We start from the raw sequence: 14,850 nt of genomic DNA, 5'->3' as shown, positions 1-14,850 counted from the left end.
TTTATTGGGTGAAAAGCCAAAATGTGCAGTTTTGGCAGCCAAATGTGTCCTTCTGCCACAACCTGAGGGACAGCCAGTGAAAAGTGCAAAGTAATGTTGATAATATTTCCCATCTGGTTTTGTTTTGTCTTTCATACCATGTCTTCTCAGTCATGTTGACACTGGTCTACTGCCATTGCTTTAATGTATTGTTGTTCTCATTAATATTGTTGTTGTAGTTGTTGTTAATGGTAATCCCATGTCCACTACTACTATTATTATTGCTGTTGGTCCCACCATTTATTAATGTATAAATATATAAAATATAGATTTATATTTTTCTATATGTATACTTTGACAATGTAAGTAATAATGAACTTGCCATGTCGAGAGAGAGAGATATTGACAAAAGGTACTTTGTTAATAAAGTTATTTAGTCGAACTACAACTCGTTTGTGGCGCAATGCATTGTGGGTAGGTCAGTAACAGAGAGTGGAGGACGCCATGTGCTATTGAGGGAGAAGGACCAGGACTAACAGGCAACGCTGTGACTCTGTGAATTGGAAATATCTGGAGGAGATCCGGGGGCACAAATAATAAACATGTACTGCACAAGACACTGCATTCGGACCGCACTGCGAATCGCCGCAAAGACGCATCGGTAAGCGGGTGTCATAACCGGGGATCGTAGCTGCTTGTGTAAATTCTACAAAAGTGGGACACAGGAGCTAGATGGTTTGCTAACGCTAAACGCGTCAAGGGCAGAGAATTGCTAGCTAATTTGCCATGCATTAACCATTTATGTGCTCCAAATAGTCGGAATCACATAGAACTATTAACATAATAACCCTGGGCTCATTCAGTTGCTTTGTGAAGAACGGATTTTATGACCAACCGGCTAGCTAGCCAACCGCAATGCCACCTATTCCTCGTTAGCTAGATAGTGAGGAACAATCTGGCAGCCAAATGGATTAATTCGTCACGGTGAATGTGTTGTAAAACCAGCTAACTAACTTGTAATCTAGAGCGAGAAGGCTCAGCAGTAAATAACGTTAGCCAGTTCCACGGACCTAATGCACCCCGTTCCTTCCTTATGAGATGTGCCAGTCAAGGTCATGTGTTTCTTGTATGGCGTTTGTGTTTAACTTTGACACATGGTTGTCATATCCTGTATCTTGCTAGAGCTTCCCTCCTGGTTCTGATTGGTCATTTGAATAGATTTTCACCATTGTATAATGAATGATCTTGTCAACCTTACCGTGGCAGTTGTACAACTGATTCAGAGGGGTTGGGTTAAATGCGGATGACACATTTTGGTTGAATGCATTCAGTTGTGCAACTAAGTATTCCCTTTCCCAACTGAACCAGGTGGAAAATTAGGATGAGAAATAGCAGCTAACTAGCTACTGCTATATTACTAACTGGTGGGGGATTTGAATAATCTTTGAGAGATCTGTGACAGCATTGAATCAGTCATTCCCTCGGCCTAGAGGGGTTTTACAGATGAGACTCAAAAGGCCTCTAAAGTCATATCCAGGAGCCTAAATCTAATTCATTAGTGCATAGTTGTTAATTAATTTGCACCAAAACTGTCCATTTAAACCAATAGAAACCAAACTATTTTAGGTGGACGGGTTGCACGCTCTACAGAGGAAACACTGGATTGACTGTAGAGGTCGGCCGATTATGATTTTTCATTGGAGGGCCAAAGGAAGCCGATACCGATTAATCGGCTAATAGTGACAATTACAACAACATTGAAAGAACACTTTTTAAAATGTGTACTTAATTACATCAATAAAATCAATTTAGTCTCAAATAAATAATGAAACATCCTCAATTTGGTTTAAATAATGCAAAAACAGTGTTGGAGAAGAAAGTAAAAGTGCAATATGTGCCATGTAAGAAAGCTAATGTTTAAGTTCCTTGCTCAGAACATGAGAACATATGAAAGCTGGTGGTTCCTTTTAACATGAGTCTTCAATATTCCCAGGTAAGAAGTTTTAGGTTGTAGTTATTACAGGAATTATAGGGCTATTTCTCTCTATACCATTTATATTTCATATATCTTTGACTATTGGATGTTCTTATAGGCACTATAGTATTGCCAGCCTAATCTCGGGAGTTGATAGGCTTGAAGTCATAAACAGCTCAATGCTTGAAGCACAGCGAAGAGCTGCTGGCAAACGCAGGAAAGTGCTGTTTGAATGAATGCTTACGAACTTGCTGCTGCCTACCATCGCTCAGTCAGACTGCTCTATCAAATATCAAATCATAGACTTAATTCTAATTAACACACAGAAATATGAGCCTTAGGTCATTAATTTGGTCAAATCCGGAAACACTTTTAGAAAACAAAAAGTTTATTCTTTCAGTGAAATACGGAACCGTTCTGGCAACGGGTGGCATCCTTAAGTGTAAATATTGCTGTTACATTACACAACCTTCAATGTAATGTCATAATTATGTAAAATTCTGGCAAACTTTGTTAGGAAGAAATGGTCTTCACACAGTTCCCAACGAGCCAGGCGGCCCAAACTGCTGCATATAGCATGAATCTGTTGCACAGAACGCAAGAGAAGTGACACAATTTCCTGAGTTTAAAAAAAGTCATGTTAGCAGGCATGTTATTAACTAAATATGCAGGTTTAAAAATATGTACTTGTCTATTGGTTTTAAGAAAGACATTGATGTTTATGGTTAGGTACACATTGGTGCAACAACAGTGCTTTTTTCGCGAATGCGCTTGTTAAATCATCACCCGTTTGGCGAAGTAGGCTGTGATTTAATGAGAAATTAACAGGCACCGCATCGATTATATGCAACGCGCAGGACAAGCTAGATAAACAAGTAATATCATCAACCGTGTGTAGTTAACTATTGATTATGTTAAGATAGATGCCAGCTAGCAACTTACCTTGTATCTCAGTGTAAGAGGCGTCACTGCAGTACCTGGTTCGAATCCAGGCTGCATCACATCCGGCCGTGATTGGGGAGTCCCGTAGGGCGGCGACACAATTGGTCCAGCGTCGTCCGGGTTTGTGAATGAGAATGTGTTCTTAACTGACCTGCCTAGTTAGTTAAATAAAGGTTCAATAAAATAATACATTAACTGTGTGCTTTGTTTCCCCAGGCAGGAGCTCCAGACACCAACGTCATGTGCCCTCCGAACACTCGGGACCAGCCCAGCCAGCCTTTCTGCTGTCATCGCCGCCCCCCCTCTGGATGGAGCCCCCAAACAGTACCCCCCCAAAATCACCCAGCTGGTACACGACATCACCAGCCTCACCTTGTTAGAGGTGTCAGACCTCAATGAGCTCCTCAAGGTATGGAACTGGAACATGTAGACTGTGTAGATTAACATAAGGAGACGTGGGCATCTGAGTCATTTAGCAGACACTCGTATCCAGTGCCACACAGTCAGTGCCATAAATTATAGCACATTGTCCTATATACATAGTTCTAGTATCTACCTCTATACCATGGTATCTATATATACACTGCTCAAAAAAATAAAGGGAACACTTAAACAACACAATGTAACTCCAAGTCAATCACACTTCTGTGAAATCAAACTGTCCACTTAGGAAGCAACACTGATTGACAATAAATTTCACATGCTGTTGTGCAAATGGAATAGACAACAGGTGGAAATTATATGCAATTAGCAAGACACCCCCAATAAAGGAGTGGTTCTACAGGTGGTGACCACAGACCACTTCTCAGTTCCTATGCTTCCTGGCTGATGTTTTGGTCACTTGAATGCTGGCGGTGCTTTCACTCTAGTGGTGGCATGAGACGGAGTCTACAACCCACACAAGTGGCTCAGGTAGTGCAGCTCATCCAGGATGGGACATCAATGCGAGCTGTGGCAAGAAGGTTTACTGTGTCTGTCAGCGTAGTGTCCAGAGCATGGAGGCGCTACCAGGAGACAGGCCAGTACATCAGGAGACGTGGAGGAGGCCGTAGGAGGGCAACAACCCAGCAGCAGGACCGCTACCTCCGCCTTTGTGCAAGGAGGAGCAGGAGGAGTACTGCCAGAGCCCTGCAAAATGACCTCCAGCAGGCCACGAATGTGCACGCGTCTGCTCAACCGGTCAGAAACAGACTCCATGAGGGTGGTATGAGGGCCCGACATCCACATGTGGGGGTTGTGCTTACAGCCCAACACCGTGCAGGACGTTTGGCATTTGCCAGAAAACACCAAGATTGGCAAATTTCCTACTTGTGCCCTGTGCTCTTCACAGATGAAAGCAGGTTCACACTGAGCACATGTGACAGACGTGACAGAGTCTGGAGACGCCGTGGAGAACGTTCTGCTGCCTGCAACATCCTCCAGCATGACCGGTTTGGTGGTGGGTCAGTCATGGTGTGGGGTGGCATTTCTTTGGGGGGCCGCACAGCCTTCCATGTGCTCGCCAGAGGTAGCCTAACTGCCATTAGGTACCGAGATGAGATCCTCAGACCCCTTGTGAGACCATATGCTGGTGCGGTTGGCCCTGGGTTCCTCCTAATGCAAGACAATGCTAGACCTCATGTGGCTGGAGTGTGTCAGCAGTTCCTGCAAGAGGAAGGCATTGATGCTATGGACCGCCCGTTCCCCAGACCTGAATCCAATTGAGCACATCTGGGACATGATGTCTCGCTCCATCCACCAACGCCACGTTGCACCACAGACTGTCCAGGAGTTGGCGGATGCTTTAGTCCAGGTCTGGGAGGAGATCCCTCAGGAGACAATCCGCCACCTCATCAGGAGCATGCCCAGGCGTTGTAGGGAGGTCATACAGGCACGTGGAGGCCACACACACTACTGAGCCTCATTTGGACTTGTTTTAAGGACATTACATCAAAGTTGGATCAGCCTGTAGTGTGGTTTTCCACTTTAATTTTGAGTGTGACTCCAAATCCAGACCTCCATGGGTTGATAAATTTCATTTCCATTGATAATTTTTGTGTGATTTTGTTGTCAGCACATTCAACTATGTACAGAAAAAAGTATTTAATAAGAATATTTCATTCATTCAGATCTAGGACGTGTTATTTTAGTGTTCCCTTTATTTTTTAGAGCAGTGTATATATTAGAGAGAGCTATATATACAGAGCTCCTGCCTGTGGAAACAAATCATACAGTTCATGTATTTTTATAATTTAACCTTTATTTAGCTAGGCAGGTCAGTTAAGGACACATTCTTATTTACAATGACGGCCTAGGAACAGTTGGTTAACTGCCTTGTTCAGGGGCAGAATGGCAGATTTTTACCTTGTCAGCTCGGGGATTCAAACTTGCAACCTTTTGGTTACAGGTCTAACACACTAACCACTAGACTACCTGCCGCCTCTACACTCTAACCACTAGACTACCTGCCGCCCCTACACTCTTAACCACTAGTCTACCTGCCGCCCCTACACTCTAACCACTAGACTACCTGCCGCCTCTACACACTAACCACTAGGCTACCTGCCGCCCCTACACTCTAACCACTAGACTACCTGCCGCCCCTACACTCTAACCACTAGACTACCTGCCGTCCCTACACTCTAACCACTAGACTACCTGCCGCCCCTACACTCTAACCACTAGACTACCTGCCGCCCCTACACTCTAACCACTAGACTACCTGCCGCCCTTACACTCTAACCACTAGACTACCTGCTGCTTGTATGTACTGGTACCCCGTGTATAAAGCCATGTTATTATTGACTCAGTACTGGTACCCCGTGTATAAAGCCATGTTATTATTGACTCAGTACTGGTACCCCGTGTATAAAGCCATGTTATTATTGACTCAGTACTGGTACCCCGTGTATAAAGCCATGTTATTATTGACTCAGTACTGGTACCCCGTATATAAAGCCATGTTATTATTGACTCAGTACTGGTACCCCGTATATAAAGCCATGTTATTATTGACTCAGTACTGGTACCCCGTGTATAAAGCCATGTTATTATTGACTCAGTACTGGTACCCCGTGTATAAAGCCATGTTATTATTGACTCAGTACTGGTACCCCGTGTATAAAGCCATGTTATTATTGACTCAGTACTGGTACCCCGTGTATAAAGCCATGTTATTATTGACTCAGTACTGGTACCCCGTGTATAAAGCCATGTTGTTATTATTGACTCAGTACTGGTACCCCGTGTATAAAGCCATGTTATTATTGACTCAGTACTGGTACCCCGTGTATAAAGCCATGTTATCATTGACTCAGTACTGGTACCCGTGTATAAAGCCATGTTATTATTGACTCAGTACTGGTACCCCGTGTATAAAGCCATGTTATTATTGACTCAGTACTGGTACCCCGTGTATAAAGCCATGTTATTATTGACTCAGTACTGGTACCCCGTGTATAAAGCCATGTTATTATTGACTCAGTACTGGTACCCCGTGTATAAAGCCATGTTATTATTGACTCAGTACTGGTACCCCGTGTATAAAGCCATGCTATTATTGACTCAGTACTGGTACCCCGTGTATAAAGCCATGTTATCATTGACTCAGTACTGGTACCCCGTGTATAAAGCCATGTTATTATTGAATCAGTACTGGTACCCCGTATATAAAGCCATGTTATTATTGACTCAGTACTGGTACCCCGTGTATAAAGCCATGTTATTATTGACTCAGTACTGGTACCCCGTGTATAAAGCCATGTTATTATTGACTCAGTACTGGTACCCCGTGTATGAAGTCATGTTATTATTGACTCAGTACTGGTACCCCGTGTATAAAGCCATGTTATTATTGACTCAGTACTGGTACCTCGTGTATAAAGTCATGTTATTATTGACTCAGTACTGGTACCCCGTGTATAAAGCCATGTTATTATTGACTCAGTACTGGTACCCCGTGTATAAAGCCATGCTATTATTGACTCAGTACTGGTACCCCGTGTATAAAGTCATGTTATTATTGACTCAGTACTGGTACCCTGTGTATAAAGCCATGTTATTATTGACTCAGTACTGGTACCCCGTGTATAAAGCCATGTTATTATTGACTCAGTACTGGTACCCGTGTATAAAGCCATGTTATTATTGACTCGGTACTGGTACCCTGTGTATAAAGCCATGTTATTATTGACTCGGTACTGGTACCCCGTGTATAAAGCCATGTTATTATTGACTCGGTACTGGTACCCCGTGTATAAAGCCATGTTATTATTGACTCAGTACTGGTACCCCGTGTATAAAGCCATGTTATTATTGACTCAGTACTGGTACCCCGTGTATAAAGCCATGTTATCATTACTCATTGTGTATTTATTACTACTTGTTTTACTTTATTAGTTCTACTCTCTTTCTCTCTGTATTGCTGGGAAGGTCTAAGTCAGCGTTTCACTGTTGGTCTACACCTGTTGTTAACGAGGCATGTGATGAGTAACATTTTGATTTGCTCAATGACTTCTCCAATAAAGTATGTTTTTTAATTTGTTTGTCCCAGAAAACCCTGAATATCCAGGATGTTGGGATGATGCCAATGGGAGCCATGACTGCAGCAGCAACACCTGCAGCTCTGGTAAGACGGGGATTGTTTCTGTGTTTTATTCAATACGTTTATCAAGATTCTTTACCTGTGTTGGTTACCCCTTACACGATGCCCCGTGGTCACCCCTTACACGATGCCCCGTGGTCACCCCTTACACGATGCCCCGTGGTCACCCCTTACGCGACGCCCCGTGGTTACCCCTTACGCGACGCCCCGTGGTTACCCCTTACGCGATGCCCCGTGGTTACCCCTTACGCGATGCCCCGTGGTTACCCCTTACGCGATGCCCCGTGGTTACCCCTTACACGATGCCCCGTGGTTACCCCTTACACGATGCCCCGTGGTTACCCCTTACGCGATGCCCCGTGGTTACCCCTTACGCGATGCCCCGTGGTTACCCCTTACGCGATGCCCCGTGGTTACCCCTTACGCGATGCCCCGTGGTTACCCCTTACGCGATGCCCCGTGGTTACCCCTTACGCGATGCCCCGTGGTTACCCCTTACGCGATGCCCCGTGGTTACCCCTTACGCGATGCCCCGTGGTTACCCCTTACGCGATGCCCCGTGGTTACCCCTTACGCGATGCCCCGTGGTTACCCCTTACGCGATGCCCCGTGGTTACCCCTTACGCGATGCCCCGTGGTTACCCCTTACGCGATGCCCCGTGGTTACCCCTTACGCGATGCCCCGTGGTTACCCGTTACGCGATGCCCCGTGGTTACCCGTTACGCGATGCCCCGTGGTTACCCGTTACGCGATGCCCCGTGGTTACCCGTTACGCGATGCCCCGTGGTTACCCCTTACGCGATGCCCCGTGGTTACCCCTTACGCGATGCCCCGTGGTTACCCCTTACGCGATGCCCCGTGGTTACCCCTTACGCGATGCCCCGTGGTCACCCCTTACGCGATGCCCCGTGGTCACCCCTTACGCGATGCCCCGTGGTCACCCCTTACGCGATGCCCCGTGGTCACCCCTTACGCGATGCCCCGTGGTCACCCCGCCCTCACGCGACGCCCCGTGGTTACCCCGCCCTCACGCGATGCCCCGTGGTTACCCCTTACCCCACATGACTTGATCTAGGAGGTACCCCTGCAGAGCTCTATCTATAAAGGCCCCTTCTATCTATAAAGGCTTTAACCTTGTTTAGTTTCAATGCCCAATGTAAAGCCTCTTGTAAGCCTCTGCAATTGTTGTGCTTGACTGTACACATCAACATGTCATGTAGTGTCCTCAGGGCGTAGATGGAGCATGTTCTAATCTTGCATGGTATTCGTTCTGCTCCTACAGGCAGTGGAAGAGGACGCGGCACCAGTCAAGAAAGAGAAGACACACTTCACAGTGAAACTGACAGAACTGAAGGCAGCAGAGAAAGTGAAACTCATAAAAGAAGTGAAGAATTGCATCCAAGGCTTGAACCTGGTGCAGGTCAGATGGTCTGTTTGTCTCTCTGTGATGTCACAGCCATCCAAGGCTTGAACCTGGTGCAGGTCAGATGGTCTGTTTGTCTCTCTGTGATGTCACAGCCAGACAAGGATTCTTTAGTTCTTTCCTGTCTCTGTGATCATTTGTCCGTTCCGTCTCTGACCACACATGTTCCAGTGTCCACGCTTAAAGGACACGCAGTCAAATCAGTCTGAGACATAGGAAAGCTCTGGGTTGGAGGCCTTTCACTCCGTGGTCCTGCTCTCTGTATGTATATAGTAGGTTAAGAAGTTGGAGGCCTTTCACTCTGTGGTCCTGCTCTCTGTATGTATATAGTAGGTTAAGAAGTTGGAGACCTTTCACTCTGTGGTCCTGCTCTCTGTATGTATATAGTAGGTTAAGAAGTTGGAGACCTTTCACTCTGATACTGCTCTCTGTATGTATATAGTAGGTTAAGAAGTTGGAGGCCTTTCACTCTGTGGTCCTGCTCTCTGTATGTATATAGTAGGTTAAGAAGTTGGAGACCTTTCACTCTGTGGTCCTGCTCTCTGTATGTATATAGTAGGTTAAGAAGTTGGAGACCTTTCACTCTGTGGTCCTGCTCTCTGTATGTATATAGTAGGTTAAGAAGTTGGAGACCTTTCACTCTGTGGTACACTGCTCTCTGTATGTATATAGTAGGTTAAGAAGTTGGAGACCTTTCACTCTGTGGTCCACTGCTCTCTGTATGTATATAGTAGGTTAAGAAGTTGGAGACCTTTCACTCTGTGGTCCTGCTCTCTGTATGTATATAGTAGGTTAAGAAGTTCGAGACCTTTCACTCTGTGGTACACTGCTCTCTGTATGTATATAGTAGGTTAGGAAGTTGGAGACCTTTCACTCTGTGGTCCTGCTCTCTGTATGTATATAGTAGGTTAAGAAGTTGGAGGCCTTTCACTCTGATACTGCTCTCTGTATGTATATAGTAGGTTAAGAAGTTGGAGACCTTTCACTCTGTGATACTGCTCTCTGTATGTATATAGTAGGTTAAGAAGTTGGAGGCCTTTCACTCTGATACTGCTCTCTGTATGTATATAGTAGGTTAAGAAGTTGGAGGCCTTTCACTCTGTGGTCCTGCTCTCTGTATATATATAGTAGGTTAAGAAGTTGGAGACCTTTCACTCTGTGGTCCTGCTCTCTGTATATATATATATATAGTAGGTTAAGAAGTTGGAGACCTTTCACTCTGATACTGCTCTCTGTATGTATATAGTAGGTTAAGAAGTTGGAGACCTTTCACTCTGTGATACTGCTCTCTGTATGTATATAGTAGGTTAAGAAGTTGGAGACCTTTCACTCTGTGGTCCTGCTCTCTGTATATATATATATATAGTAGGTTAAGAAGTTGGAGACCTTTCACTCTGATACTGCTCTCTGTATGTATATAGTAGGTTAAGAAGTTGGAGGCCTTTCACTCTGTGGTACACTGCTCTCTGTATGTATATAGTAGGTTAAGAAGTTGGAGACCTTTCACTCTGTGGTCCACTGCTCTCTGTATGTATATAGTAGGTTAAGAAGTTGGAGGCCTATCACTCTGTGGTACTGCTCTCTGTATGTATATAGTAGGTTAAGAAGTTGGAGGCCTTTCACTCTGTGGTACACTGCTCTCTGTATGTATATAGTAGGTTAAGAAGTTGGAGACCTTTCACTCTGTGGTACACTGCTCTCTGTATGTATATAGTAGGTTAAGAAGTTGGAGACCTTTCACTCTGTGGTCCACTGCTCTCTGTATGTATATAGTAGGTTAAGAAGTTGGAGACCTTTCACTCTGTGGTCCACTGCTCTCTGTATGTATATAGTAGGTTAAGAAGTTGGAGACCTTTCACTCTGTGGTCCTGCTCTCTGTATGTATATAGTAGGTTAAGAAGTTGGAGACCTTTCACTCTGTGGTACACTGCTCTCTGTATGTATATAGTAGGTTAAGAAGTTGGAGACCTTTCACTCTGTGGTCCACTGCTCTCTGTATGTATATAGTAGGTTAAGAAGTTGGAGACCTTTCACTCTGTGGTCCACTGCTCTCTGTATGTATATAGTAGGTTAAGAAGTTGGAGACCTTTCACTCTGTGGTCCTGCTCTCTGTATGTATATAGTAGGTTAAGAAGTTGGAGACCTTCTTTGTTCTCTCTGTATAATCCTCCTTCTGTTTCTTACTCAGAAAGACATACAATCATGTCTGTCTAGGAGGTTGCTTTGTGTTAATGTTACTATAGATCCTCTGTCCTCTACCAGGCTAAGAAGTTGGTTGCTTTGTTTTATTCTAGATCACTGATCTCCTCTGTCCTCTGCCAGGCTAAGAAGTTGGTTGCTTTGTGTTAATGTTACTATAGATCCTCTGTCCTCTACCAGGCTAAGAAGTTGGTTGATTTGTGTTATTGTTACTGTAGATCACTGCTCTCCTCTGTCCTCTACCAGGCTAAGAAGTTGGTTGATTTGTGTTATTGTTACTGTAGATCACTGATCTCCTCTGTCCTCTTTCCAGGCTAAGAAGTTGGTTGAGTCCCTCCCCCAGGAGATCAGAGCCAATGTGTCCAAAGAGGAGGCGGAGAAGCTGAAGACAGCCCTGGAGACAGCAGGAGGCACTGTGGTGCTGGAGTAGAACGTCCCTCCTCTCTCCATCCCTCCACCCGACTGACCCCACCCATCCACCGTCTGGCTGCGGTTACGCCAGTCTTCTATCTTTCTGTTGTATACAGCAGTAGAAGAACAAAGGAACCAATGCCTTGGAAAAGGAAACTAAAATCTAGCCTTTTTGTCAACGTTGCTGTACTAGCTACCAACTGGACGGTGTGAGGCGGGAGAAACTAACTCAGACTGAACTCCTCAGGCTCAGAGCCTGAACGCACCTGCACACCGCCCGGACGCTCGTCAGTTTCCTCGCCCATTTGTCTTGTTCGTCTGTCTGGCTCTGTCCCGATTCTCCACCCTTCTCCTGAAGTGTGCACTTCTCTTGGGTTCTTTCTCACATTGGTTTAACAACGGTGGAAACTCAAAACTCCCTCAAGCCAATGTTTACATCAGCCCCATGTTTAAAAGTCCACGACTGGGAATATGAGGGTACAGTATAGGAGAAGGGTGGATAATGGGTACTTTTGCCCATCTATCAGTCTGGTACTTTTGCCCATTGGTCTGCATTAAAGCTGGACTTGGCCTCCTGTCTGTATTCGTCTGGGGGTGAGTTTCCCTGAAAGCCTCGTAACTAACGTAACTAACGTAACTATGTTATTTCCCCTGACAACCCAGCCTCCACGGTGACCATTGAAATATCTACGTTTGACTGTCTGTATTCTCCAGAGGAGGCTGGTGGGAGGAGCCTATAGGAGGACAGGCTCATTGTCATGGCTGGAATGCAGTCAAACAGGTGGTTTCCATTTGATGCCATTCCATTAATTCCATGTCAGCCATTTACAATAAGCCTGTCCTCCTATAGCTCCTCCCACCAGCCTCCGCTGGTATTTTATGTGCGTTAATGAACCAAATTCGTCAAATGGACATTTTGCTGGTTGTTCTATGAGTGGTGTGAGTGGGTCATCAAGAGGACTGAGGTACCACGTTGGCAACCAAGCTTTTTTAGAAACCCTCCCCCTGACTGGTAACAGACTCTCGTGTTATCTAGAACCAGGAGAACGGAGCTGTGTCCTCATTACGGGTTGGAACCGGAACAGAACTGAAAAGTAGCAGAAACTGAACCTGGAACGAAAGTGATCCATACTGTTCCGGAACAGAACCATTATTTTAAAAGCATGGGAACCGGTTAATAACGTTCTTTTACATTCCGGGCGTTGTTTCTACTCTCACAAAAAAATGCAACAAAGTGCCAAGGCAACGCCTTCACTCTGTCACTCAGAAACATATTCCAGTATCTGCCTGCAAGCTGAAACTCTTTACCAGTGTGTGTGTGCATGTTTAGGCTACCCCCCCATCCCTCTATCCCCACTGATTGGTGAAGTCATTTAATTAGCTAAATGTGAAGGGGGGGGGGAATTGATTTTAAAGGTTAAAAAAGGAATAGAAAGGAACGCTATAAACCGGTACCTTTGTTTGGTTTGAACCGGTTCAGAACTTTGTTTTGCTGGTCGGAACAGTGGAACGTAACAGTTAAATTAGCATTTTCCTGTTCAGAACGAAACGATTGGAAAAATTAATGTTGGTTCCAACCCCTGGTCTTTATACTGTATGGCTGATATAGGATCAATGATGAAGTGATTAAAATAAATAAAAAAATACAAGTTACATTTCTTTGGTTGGTTGAATATAATCTTACATTGGATCACATTTTGACAGATTAGATTGTGCTGTAAAGACTATGAACGATTATTGAATAGTACCTATGTGAAATGTATTCATAATGATGTGATTACATATTCATATTTTATGTAAAGCTATGTTTGGTGTTCGACATATATATTTTGAATTCATTAGAATTTGAAACAAAGTGCATTTTAATATGTAAAAGAGCCACTAGGGGGCAGAAGAGAGCGGTGCTGATTCTCCCAGACCAGGACAACTGGCAGCCCTGCCTGATTCTGTCGGCCCATGGATCAATCCCTCCCCCAAAAGGTAAATCCTATGGGATCTCAACTTACTGTTGAGAGTTATAATAGTAGAATACACCAAGGTGCAATTTAGAAACGTGGTTTTATATCAGCAGCTTTTCTCTTTATGTCGGCCACTGACAGTCACTCAATTAGCCATGTCAACTAAACAATTCGATTGGTAAATGAGTCTAGAGGCCAGCTAGCAATCATGGGCAAATCATGGGGCGGCAGTGTAGCCTAGTGGTTAGAGTGTTGGTAGTAACCAAAAGGTTGCAAGTTCAAACCCCCGAGCTGACAAGGTACAAATCTGTCTTTCTGCCCCTGAACAAGGCAGTTAACACACTCTTCCTTGGCCTTCATTGAAAATAAGAATTTGTTCTTAACTGACTTGCCTAGTTAAATAAAGGTAAAATAAAATAAAAAATTACCAACTGGGGACGGCAAACATTTCTCTCCACCCTATTGACAAAATGTGTAGAACTGCAGGAAATTAGCTTTTAAAACTGCACATTTTTCTCTCCAGCTTGGGCTGTTGTGTTGACCATATTACCGCCACACCAGCAGTCACGAGTCAACGAGACCACAGTCACAGTAATCTCTTGTGCACTCTGGACATGCCTTGGTAGTACCCAAAACATGGTCCTTGTCGATGTTGTTTCAACACCTTAATACAGCATTGCTTTCTAAGGTGATGACTCATTAAAAACACCCATAAGCATGTTAGAGCTTATAGATATGCCTATAAAACCCCCACACAAGACAACTGAAGTAATGATGTATACAATACATAGCCTACTGCATAATTACTAAAGGCAGAAAAACATTACAAAACGTTTATGTAAGATGTCTTTGCTACATCATTGGTCGGGCCTTTACAGAGGCTGGTGATGGTCTTTTGAGTGATTGTATTATGATGCGTACTGGATGGACTGGTTACCTTATAATACGCTCCAGACACCCTGTCTATCAGTCTGGGAGAGAACGTATAGGTGATGCCGTTGGATGGACTGGTTACCTTATGATACGCTCCAGACACCCTGTCTATCAGTCTGGGAGAGAACGTATAGGTGATGCCGTTGGATGGACTGGTTACCTTATGATACGCTCCAAACATCCTGTCTATGAGTCTGGGAGAGAACATATAGGTGATGCTGTTGGATGGACTGGTTACCTTATGATACGCTCCAAACATCCTGTCTATGAGTCTGGGAGAGAACATATAGGTGATGCTGTTGGATGGACTGGTTACCTTATGATACACTCCAAACATCCTGTCTATGAGTCTGGGATGGAACGTATAGGTGATGATGTTGGATGGACTGGTTACCTTATGATACGCTCCAGACATCCTCTCTATCAGTCTGGGAGAGAACGTTTAGG

General features: G+C 44.5%; 1 protein-coding gene across 4 annotated transcripts; it reads left to right on the top strand.

The window, feature by feature from the left end:
• The first annotated feature begins 449 nt into the window (after window positions 1–449).
• LOC139365228 (large ribosomal subunit protein bL12m-like) lies at window positions 450–13,317 on the top strand. Of its 4 annotated transcripts, none has more exons than XR_011626551.1 (6): window positions 450–640; window positions 3,113–3,305; window positions 7,428–7,502; window positions 8,762–8,899; window positions 11,415–12,215; window positions 12,363–13,317. XR_011626551.1 is itself a non-coding variant. In XM_071102728.1 (5 exons), exons 1-5 carry the CDS (start codon window positions 582–584, stop codon window positions 11,529–11,531), a joined length of 582 nt encoding a protein of 193 aa, XP_070958829.1. In that variant the 5' UTR covers window positions 450–581; the 3' UTR covers window positions 11,532–13,265. The 4 variants fall into 4 exon arrangements, 2 of the variants coding, with proteins under 2 accessions (XP_070958829.1, XP_070958828.1); XR_011626552.1 differs by having other exon boundaries at window positions 11,415–12,110; window positions 12,363–13,265; XM_071102728.1 differs by having other exon boundaries at window positions 11,415–13,265.
• Window positions 13,318–14,850: the final 1,533 nt, after the last annotated feature.

The sequence above is a fragment of the Oncorhynchus clarkii genome, chromosome 13 (assembly GCF_045791955.1).
Source record: "Oncorhynchus clarkii lewisi isolate Uvic-CL-2024 chromosome 13, UVic_Ocla_1.0, whole genome shotgun sequence".
Lineage (NCBI taxonomy): Eukaryota > Metazoa > Chordata > Actinopteri > Salmoniformes > Salmonidae > Oncorhynchus > Oncorhynchus clarkii.
Note: the sequence above shows the minus strand (reverse complement) of the source record. Positions and strands in the feature narration are given on the sequence as shown.

Excerpts from the sequence above, each read along its gene's own strand:
- LOC139365228 (XM_071102727.1), top strand. The coding sequence starts at position 582 with ATGTACTGCACAAGACACTGCATTCGGACCGCACTGCGAATCGCCGCA. Across the intron at positions 3,306-7,427 it reads ACCTCAATGAGCTCCTCAAG|AAAACCCTGAATATCCAGGA; the intron begins GTATGGAACTGG and ends TGTTTGTCCCAG. Across the intron at positions 8,916-12,362 it reads GCAGGTCAGATGGTCTGTTT|CTCCTCCCACCAGCCTCCGC; the intron begins GTCTCTCTGTGA and ends GTCCTCCTATAG.